This window comes from Aulonocara sp. 'chitande type north' Nkhata Bay, linkage group LG14 (genome assembly GCF_057382095.1).
Source record: "Aulonocara sp. 'chitande type north' Nkhata Bay isolate Kocher_YH1m ecotype deep benthic linkage group LG14, A_spYH_male_GT1.1, whole genome shotgun sequence".
NCBI lineage: Eukaryota > Metazoa > Chordata > Actinopteri > Cichliformes > Cichlidae > Aulonocara > Aulonocara sp. 'chitande type north' Nkhata Bay.
In genome coordinates, this window is record NC_141357.1 from 15347531 (window position 1) to 15357597 (window position 10067).

Consider the following 10067-nt stretch of genomic DNA (forward strand, 5'->3'; position numbering starts at 1 on the left):
GCGTAGTGACGTATACTGAACACAATAAATTATATAATGTAAACGACTACCTGAAAAACAGGTAGAACGATACTTTTGTATCGTTTATTGCATTTATGGAGGGAGTGATGTATGCTGGGTAATGGCACAGCTAGCGACTGGGTGACTTTATTCACCCGCTTCGGCTGTTATCAGTCCATACAATGGGCGTTATTAGCACAAATCAGTCCCATAGATATGGGCCATCTCCTGCTAGATTGTTCAGAAGGTTGTTCTCATCCATCCAGATGGAGGATCACTAACAGGAGCGTGGAAGACTCCAGAATCCACTCTGGCTGGAATCCGGTGGATATGCAGTGTGTACAGGTAAGACCATTTGAACGGACAGCATTTATAGAATGACTATTAAAAGTCAGTGTGTGTCAGTAATGTTAATGTGGATATGTTAGTAATACACCGAGTGCTAATATAACAGCTTTAAGATGCATTTGTAGATATTATTACGTGTTTTACCATCTTTATGGTGCTAGCTTAAAGTTACGGTGTAAACGTTAGCTTATATTGTAGTAAGGCTGTTACTGTTTAAACGATGTTAGCACAGAAATATTAGCTTCTGTCATGACTGATAAAGTTACTAGTTAATAAAGTTTTCAGTAAAGTGTTTAATCGCAGCCACAGACTGACAGCAAATATGTCGATTAGCTTCAGTGCATCTATAATAAATATGTGCACGTTTCAGTGCTTCGTTTAAACTGTATGATACTTATACTGACCCAGGGTCAGTTTAAAATACAATCCTAGCCGTGTGAACAAAGCCTGGCTCCTTTAAGCCTGCATGACAAACCTCAGAATGCAGGTTATTATTACGCTTTCCTGCTGGCACACCTGTCACACCTGAGAGTCAGCTAGAAACTTACAGTGACGTGGACGTCATGCAAGGACTGCCAGACTCTGTAATACTGCAAATGATCAGTGACTCATGTTAACACTAAACTTTAAACGGTACCTCTGTGTCTCTGTGTGCTGAACATCTAGGATTGAGTCAGGCTGCATTGACTGTGGGACTTTAATGTGTTAAAAGCAGGTTGAAGACGGCTCAGAAACATTTGAAGATTACAATTTAGCATTATGGCTGCTGGTGGTTTGTAAAGCCTCTACTCAGCTGTATTTTTGTTACTAATTTATGTTCGTTGTTGTTTAACACAGATTTCAGAAGAGCAAATATGCTTAATAGTTTAACTAGATTTCATTTGTCAGTGTGGGACTGCTGAGTCACCTGAAGAACTCGTTTCATTCATTCTCCACATGATGTTCATTTACAGAAATGTTTCACAGGAACTGATTCCTCCCAAAGGGTGAACTAGTGTGTTTCCATAGATTACCTCTGTATGAATGTACTTCTTAAATGAAGGCAAGTGTTTGTCCTTTTTTGTTCCTCAGGTACAGTACGTGATATCAAGGGCAGGCGGTCAACACTGGGGGTAGACAAGAAGCAGACGTACTTCCAAGAGGGAGCTGCAGTGAGGTCAGAGGTCAGAATCTGAAACAGCTCAGGTTTATATTTTAGGTGTTATAAAAAATCAAAATGTATTTATAAAGAAACCTTTAAATAATAGTCATAATTATGATTATTATAAGAAATATCAAACATTTAAGTGGATTTTCTGTTACACATATTGTGTTAGCCCTGCAATAAACTGGCAGCCTGTCTTTGTCCTGTATCAGCTGGGATAGGCTTCATCCTCCCGCAACCCTGAATTGGATACATTGTATTCCAATTATGTAATCTGATCATTTACAAACTCAAGGTATCTAATCAAAATGTAAGTAATAATTATAAAATGGGAAAGCAGAAATAAGTGTGACGTAAATGTGTGAGCTGACATAGAGGACAGCTACATGTAGTCTGAAAAACCTTTGTTGTCAAGTTTGCAGGTCTATCAGCACGAGACATTCTTACATAGAAGAGACTGTTAAAGTCTCTAACTCAGCGAAGCATTATTGGTCCCGTCTGTTTGGATAAATATAGTAAGTTGATGTATGTCCATTTATTGACACATTTTCTTAAGTGCTTATCCAGTTCAGGATCACAGTGGAGCTGCAGCTGGATATGTTCACTAAATAAACCTTACAAAAGTTAACAATACAGGGAGTGCAGAATTATTAGGCAAATGAGTATTTTGTCCACATCATCCTCTTCATGCATGTTGTCTTACTCCAAGCTGTATAGGCTCCAAAGCCTACTACCAATTAAGCATATTAGGTGATGTGCATCTCTGTAATGAGAAGGGGTGTGGTCTAATGACATCAACACCCTATATCAGGTGTGCATAATTATTAGGCAACGTCCTTTCCTTTGGCAAAATGGGTCAAAAGAAGGACTTGACAGGCTCAGAAAAGTCATAAATAGTGAGATATCTTGCAGAGGGATGCAGCAGTCTCAAAATTGCAAAGCTTCTGAAGCGTGATCATCGAACAATCAAGCGTTTCATTCAAAATAGTCAACAGGGTCGCAAGAAGCGTGTGGAAAAACCAAGGCGCAAAATAACTGCCCATGAACTGAGAAAAGTCAAGCGTGCAGCTGCCAAGATGCCACTTGCCACCAGTTTGGCCATATTTCAGAGCTGCAACATACTGGAGTGCCCAAAAGCACAAGGTGTGCAATACTCAGAGACATGGCCAAGGTAAGAAAGGCTGAAAGACGACCACCACTGAACAAGACACACAAGCTGAAACGTCAAGACTGGGCCAAGAAATATCTCAAGACTGATTTTTCTAAGGTTTTATGGACTGATGAAATGAGAGTGAGTCTTGATGGGCCAGATGGATGGGCCCGTGGCTGGATTGGTAAAGGGCAGAGAGCTCCAGTCCGACTCAGACGCCAGCAAGGTGGAGGTGGAGTACTGGTTTGGGCTGGTATCATCAAAGATGAGCTTGTGGGGCCTTTTCGGGTTGAGGATGGAGTCAAGCTCAACTCCCAGTCCTACTGCCAGTTTCTGGAAGACACCTTCTTCAAGCAGTGGTACAGGAAGAAGTCTGCATCCTTCAAGAAAAACATGATTTTCATGCAGGACAATGCTCCATCACACGCGTCCAAGTACTCCACAGCGTGGCTGGCAAGAAAGGGTATAAAAGAAGAATTGAGATTGAGAACCTGTGGTCCATCATCAAATGTGAGATTTACAAGGAGGGAAAACAGTACACCTCTCTGAACAGTGTCTGGGAGGCTGTGGCTGCTGCTGCACGCAATGTTGATGGTGAACAGATCAAAACACTGACAGAATCCATGGATGGCAGGCTTTTGAGTGTCCTTGCAAAGAAAGGTGGCTATATTGGTCGCTGATTTGTTTTTGTTTTGTTTTTGAAAGTCAGAAATGTATATTTGTGAATGTGGAGATGTTATATTGGTTTCACTGGTAAAAATAAATAATTGAAATGGGTATATATTTGTTTTTTGTTAAGTTGCCTAATAATTATGCACAGTAATAGTCACCTGCACACACAGATATCCCCCTAAAATAGCTAAAACTAAAAACTACTTCCAAAAACATTGAGCTTTGATATTAATGGGTTTTTTGGGTTCATTGAAAACATGGTTGTTGTTCAATAATAAAATTATTCCTCAAAAATACAACTTGCCTAATAATTCTGCACTCCCTGTAAACTTGCATCCATGTACGTTGTTGTCCACAGGATGAGAAAATCAAACTGGAAGACTGTGGAACATGTTAATAAATGTTTGTGTGTTTATGCCTGTGTCTTTCACAGGAGGCGCTGGAAGGTTTCCCTAATAGTTCCTGGTGAATCAAAGCAGAACCATAAAGGTTGCTGGACTGCATGATGGCCTTACCCCTGAGCCGTCATCCTGTTAAAGGAGGAACCACTTAGAAACTGTTTTCAAAGTAGCTGAGCAGATTTCATCTCAAGTAAGCAATTAACTGTTTGTTCGTTTGTTCTGCCACTTAAAGAGCATTTAAGGACATCTTTTGATTGTCCAGTTGAATTAATTCTACTGGCTCTCATGGTCATTTGTTATTATAGACATATTTTTCATGTTCATCCAGCTATTTAGTAAATTCTATCTATTTAGTAATATCCGTCAGCTATAAAATGTAATATAAATATAAAAATATCTAAATATCTCCTGTCCTTTATATTTTAATGATGTAAGTCTGTTATCGTGTTACATTCGCATTCCTCACATATCAATGAGATGCTGTACAGTACAATCCTACTGACACAGCAGAGGGATAACGACGGCTATTCAACATCGTTACACGACACATTCGAGCTGCATGACGCAGACAAAGTGACTAAATCATCTTTTTGTGGTTTATGTCTTCAAACCAGCAGACAAAGCCGATTGCAGAAGATGTCAGAGAAGAACTTCAGGCCGTGTACTGAAAAGGTATTTTTTTCTTGTTATCAAAAGACATTTGGAGTGGCAGCTTCTACAACTGTTTGTGCTAAAGTAAAGCTTACAGTCTAAGAAATCACAGTGTTGATATTCAGCACAAAGAGAAAAGCACGCCAGAGACAGTGATAATGTGGATGACTGTACAGTGTGTGATGTGCAGTATTTCTCCAATCCAGACAAACACACTGCTTTATTGTGTTTTTGAAGTGTGTCTAACACTGGTGACAACTCCTCAAACGTAGCAGAAGGAATCTTTCTTTTTGAAGGACGGCTTCTTCTGCCTTTCACCACAGACGGTCCGTTTATATTTTCATCAAGAGTCTTTTTTTGTGCTGCTGAAGATGTAAAGTCAATGTTATGGCCAACCACTGGCTGTATCTTGGTTGTGTTCCCCGGCAAAACCCAGTAGGCTGGTTCATCTGTGACTGTCTTTGTGCCACGGATCGTCACTGTTGCCTCCACTTTAAACAGAAGTGCAGCGACATGGGTGCAGATCTCAGCAACTCCGGCCATACAGGTGCAGTGTGCAGCTTCGACCTTCTTCGTGGTGCTTACAATTACCCATGGTCGTAATGCAGGTTCATTCAGTCTTTCGGAGTGCAGTACCTGAAACATACAAGGACAAGGTTGATGTAAAGACAATAAATGAAATGAGACAGGGAGGACACAAATTGGCGTTAATAATTTGCCCGATTATCAATGTGTTAATTTGCATCTACTTTACAATTATGGGCATATAATATGATAACGATATTTTAGCAGTTCAATGATAAATGTATAACATTAATTATGGTGGGGGTGGAAAATGGCTATTTCACTCGATGCAGTCCAGCTGACTTACCTTGGTATGAATGGCGACGTACTCAGAGTTTGGCTTCTTGAAAATAGCCAAATCTTGCACCCAGCCATTTGTAAATTGGATGTGCGCCTCCAGTGACTTGTAATTACGAAACTGGTTCGCTGTGTAAGCGCTTACTCCACAAACAAGATACGTGAAGATATCGGGGTAGGACAGTGGCGGTCTGGGTCGTTACTCCACTGCCGTATTTCATATGGGTCCAGATTTGCGATTTTTTTCAAGTACCGAAACAAAAGGGATGTTTTAGCTGACTTTGTTTATAGCATTTTTATTTTTTTTTACATGTAATGTGTTTATTTGAATGTGTGTAATAAGTGTTTAATAACGTTCAAAAACAATCTTTTTGGCAAAAAATTAAAATGTATGTGGATATACATGGTAGATGCTGACAAAGTAAATGGCAATTAGAGGTGGGTGAATCATCCAAATGTCAGTAGTGTCGGTACTGAATCTATACTAGTGCGTTAGAATCGATAGAATAGAATCGTTAGAATCGATACTTGGTATTGTTTCTATTCTCTTACGTTCAGTATGTACCCCACTGACTTGTGTTAAATAAATTATTTCTTTGGAAATAAAAATACACATGCACAAACCTTACACATGCACTATGAGAAAGGTCTGAACCTTTTTGTGTTGACTTTACAGAACAAGCTTTAGTTTGATTAAGTTTTATTTTGAAACTTTTGCCGGTTTCGACCGGAAATGCCCGTTCAACTTTTTGTGGCGGCTTCGCGAGCGCTGTAACACCAACGTACCAGAGAAGGTATAGATAGCCCCGAAGTTATGAAGCGTTGCTCCATCAGCTCGAGGTCGCGGGTGTGTCACAGCGTGGGTGCCATCGCTCTGTGACCGGTAACATGTCTGTAGTAACAGTTCAGCTCGGTCAGTGCGGTAACCAGGTGGGTCAGGAGCTGTTTGACATCATTTGTAGCGATGCTCAGGAGGGACAGAGGAAGACGTACAGCGCTGCCAGCTGCGAGCGGTTCTTTCACCAGACCGCACAGGGAGGTACGACGCCTCTCTAATAGTACTAAACAAAGTCCGAGTCCCGTCAACTCATGTTTCCTGCCGTGTTTTTTCCTACACCAGACCTCGTTGCCAGGGCGCTGTTGGTAGATATGGAGCCTAAAGTAATCAACCGGAGTATGAGCATGGCTGCAAAGTCTGGCAGGTGGAGCTATGGAGCGAGTTCTCACTTCAGCCAGAAGCAGGGCTCCGGAAACAACTGGGCTAATGGGTAAGGATGGGACAGTATGAGCCCACCTATTCTGGAATGCTGTCATTTGATAGCATTCACGCTGATCACCTGTTTCTTTTACTGATCTAGGTATTGTGTCCATGGTCCTTGTCACAGAGACGCAGTGGAGGAGCTGGTGAGGCGGGAGGTGGAGCGCTGTGACAGACTGGCTGGGCTTATAGCAATGATGAGTGTGGCAGGGGGGACGGGGTCAGGTGTCGGCACCTACGTTACTCAGTGTCTCCGTGATATTTATCCATCATCCTTTATCCTCAACCACCTTACCTGGCCGTACGGGACTGGAGAGGTGTGGACGCTGAACTATCTTTAACATGGTGTAAGAGAGAATCGTGCTACCTTCTGACTGTTTACTTTCAGGTGATCGTCCAGAACTATAACTCTGTGCTGACGCTGGCTCATCTCTACCAATTGTCAGACGCCATACTGGTGCACGAGAACGACACGGTGCACAGGATCTGCAGTCGGCTTCTTAATATCAAACACATCTCTTTCAGTGACGTCAACAGGGTCATCGCCCACCAGCTGGGCAGTATCCTGCAGCCCGCGCTCACCGCTGACTCCCATGGAGCATACAGTAGAAATCCTCTGGGTGAGAAAGGACAAACACTACTCACACCTGCAGTCGTGGACAGAAGTTTACACACTCATGGTGGGCTTGAATGTCATGGTAATTTTTTGAGCTGCTGTTTTTCCAGATGGAACCTTTGTACAGCATACATCTTTAATGATATTAAAAGACAAGAGTTTGGTGCACAAGTTTGAATTTATTTTGGATTTTCCGTATTCCACACAGGGTCAGAAGTATACATACAGGTTCAAATGTATACATACATTCATTTAAATATTTTAATAAGTGTTGCAGAAGGATCTGCAATGTCTTTTAACTTGCCGAGACCAATTCACTTCTTGTTAGTGGTCATGATTGAGTACATCTGGTAGTTTCTCTTTGGCAGCATGACAAGGATGTGTTTCATAGCCCTCAGTGGATTGACCAATACTCAGAACACTGGGAAAGTCCAATGAACTCAGCGAAGATCTAAGAACATCTGCAGATTTGCACAAGTTGGGAAAGTCTCTGAGAGCCATTTCTAAACAACTGCAAGTTCCAGGATCATCAGTTCAAACAATTGTTGGGTCATTAAAAATGTATAATCATATTCTCTGGGGAAAAAAAGCAGTTGAAACAAATGACTAAAGGTTCCCACAGAGTTTGCCTTTCTCACAATACAGCCTTTTTTTGTCAGGTGAATTGGTGAGTGCTCTTGCCTGTCATCCAGAGTATAAGCTACTGAGCTTGTGCACCATCCCACAGATGGCCAGTTCCTCCATAGCCTACAGTACGTTTAGCTGGCCGGGGCTGCTCAAACACCTGCGACAGATGCTCATCTCCAACACAAAGATGGAAGAAGGCAAGTGCACACTAACATAACCGTGTAGCCTGTTATGTCAATGAGATATTGTTGGAAGTGATAGTGAAAGGATCTTTGTTTGTCGTGTGACAGGTATAGACTGGCAGGTGCGTCCTCCTGCTGACCCTGGGCGGAGCAGGAGTCTCACAGGGGGCAGCTTTAACACCTCTCTGGCCAACCTTCTCATCCTGAGAGGGAAAGATGTCTACAGTGCAGAGACAGGTCAGATGGGTGGATGAAACATTGATTTAATTTAATTAAAAGGGGAAAAAGGCAGTGATTGTGTGAGTTTACCAGATAAATTTATGACAGTCATGTAGGGGATGATGTTTCCAAAAGATTGATTAGAGCAATTCTTTTGTAATAATGTAAGTCTGCAGATTGTACAGAGCAGGGGATGTGAATCATGTGCTTATGTGCTTAGGTGGCATTGATGATCCAGCCCTGTATACCTCCTGGCTCTCATCCAAAGAAGCTTTCAGCTTGTGGAAATCCCCTGTACCCTTTAATAAGTATGAGAAATCTGCCACGCTGGTCAGTAACAGCCAGGCTCTGCTCAGACCTTTGGATGACATGGTGGGAAAAGCCTGGAATATGTTTGCCTCCAGGTGGGTCAGTCCCTGTACATGCACAGTAAGGAAAAGCTGGTCCCAGAAGTATAACTGAGCAGACAGTTTCTCTTTTTAAAAATTATTTTCTTTCACTTTTCCTGTTACAGGGCGTACATCCATCAGTACATTAAATTTGGCATCTCAGAGGAGGACTTCCTAGACAGCTTCACATCTCTTGAACAGGTGATCTCCAGCTACAGTCAGCTGTGCTAGCACTGGGGACTACTGTGGCTTTCATGTAGATAAGAAAATAACACCTTATGTGTTTTGTATACATTTTTTATATTGCTGCTTTGATTTCACATAATTCTTTGAATTCCTGGACTCTGACATCTGCACTGGCGAGAACTGAGACACTGGATGTCTCTATTCAAGATATAATGCTGGAGCTACTTTATAATACTTGCATCTCAAGTAGTATAGTGTCAAGTTATAAGATGGGTAATAAAATGCTACATTAGTAAAAACTGTGTAGATCTATGCCAGACACTTGTTACCCCAAATTTGCAATCGCACCACCAGACCTACCTATCAGCTTCCTAGTAGATGCACCAATGGTATCAATTTGAAAATCCCAGTTTTGAGAAAATTTGACCTGTGACCTTAAGGTCAAGGTCACTGCGATTCAAACTGGTTTGACATTTTTAATAGATACACCAATGGTATTGATGTTTGTCACCTTGTTCTTGAGTTATTGCATTCACAAACCTGGGCGTCCACGCCACCTGTCTGACTGGGTGGCTACAAAGGCTGACGGGTAAAAAGTATATCAAAAGATCACCTTGTGAAATCCTCGCTGAGGGATTTGCACAGATCCTGGAGATCTGCCAGTCATTCAGTCAGCAGCAATGTAAATGGCACGTTGCTGGTGTTTGGTCGGGTCAGGAATCCACAAGGGTGGAAACCTCAATGGCTAGAATCTGGAAGCATTTGAGTCAGTGAGGGGCAGGTCACTGAACAAACTGCTCTCCATCAGGGACAATCCATGTTACCTGCTCCACTCCACACTACTGAGCTCATTCTGCTGCAGCCTCATTCAACCACGCTGCCATAAAGAACGCCTCAGGAACCAATTTCTCTTGTTCTCTAAGAAACTCTACCGTAGCTCTTCTTTTTATGACCGCTGAACACACCTGTCAGTTTCTTACATTTAATCTACATACTTTTTTTTTTAATTAATGCTATTCCCACTATTCTTTTGCAGAATGTCTTATGTTTTTTTAACTCCAATTTTTTCCATTTAATCAGTTGTACATTAACTTTTTGCACTACCTCACCTTATTAGGCTTTCACCTGGGCCTGCAGTACTTGTGCAGTTTTTATTGTAGATTTTACTCTTTTTATTCATAATCCTGCTGCTGTAACAAAGACATTTCCCTTGCAACAAAATAAAGTCATGTGTTACTTAATCAACCATAGCTACTGAAAACATAAGCGAGTGTGTATATTTCTTCTTCCCTTTTTAAGAATGCATCATGTTAAGTTTTTCTATGTTAATAAACTGTATTGGCTACAGCAGCTTAAATATGCA

At 41.6% G+C, this 10067-nt stretch overlaps 1 protein-coding gene across 3 annotated transcripts; it reads left to right on the forward strand.

Moving 5' to 3' along the window:
* The first annotated feature begins 19 nt into the window (after window positions 1-19).
* tubd1 (tubulin, delta 1) lies at window positions 20-9970 on the forward strand. 3 transcript variants are annotated; one of them, XM_086261149.1, is made up of 11 exons: window positions 20-345; window positions 1420-1504; window positions 3748-3905; window positions 4330-4387; window positions 6348-6495; window positions 6586-6802; window positions 6874-7105; window positions 7761-7925; window positions 8019-8147; window positions 8350-8533; window positions 8644-9970. In XM_086261149.1, exons 5-11 carry the CDS (start codon window positions 6377-6379, stop codon window positions 8747-8749), a joined length of 1152 nt encoding a protein of 383 aa, XP_086117275.1. In that variant the 5' UTR covers window positions 20-345; window positions 1420-1504; window positions 3748-3905; window positions 4330-4387; window positions 6348-6376; the 3' UTR covers window positions 8750-9970. The 3 variants fall into 3 exon arrangements, with proteins under 3 accessions (XP_086117275.1, XP_086117274.1, XP_086117273.1); XM_086261148.1 differs by lacking the exons at window positions 20-345; window positions 1420-1504; window positions 3748-3905; window positions 4330-4387 and adding an exon at window positions 5906-6266 and having other exon boundaries at window positions 6613-6802; XM_086261147.1 differs by lacking the exons at window positions 20-345; window positions 1420-1504; window positions 3748-3905; window positions 4330-4387 and adding an exon at window positions 5910-6266.
* Window positions 9971-10067: the final 97 nt, after the last annotated feature.

Excerpts from the sequence above, each read along its gene's own strand:
- tubd1 (XM_086261147.1), top strand. The coding sequence starts at position 6,116 with ATGTCTGTAGTAACAGTTCAGCTCGGTCAGTGCGGTAACCAGGTGGGT. Across the intron at positions 6,267-6,347 it reads TCACCAGACCGCACAGGGAG|ACCTCGTTGCCAGGGCGCTG; the intron begins GTACGACGCCTC and ends TTCCTACACCAG. Across the intron at positions 8,148-8,349 it reads TGTCTACAGTGCAGAGACAG|GTGGCATTGATGATCCAGCC; the intron begins GTCAGATGGGTG and ends TTATGTGCTTAG.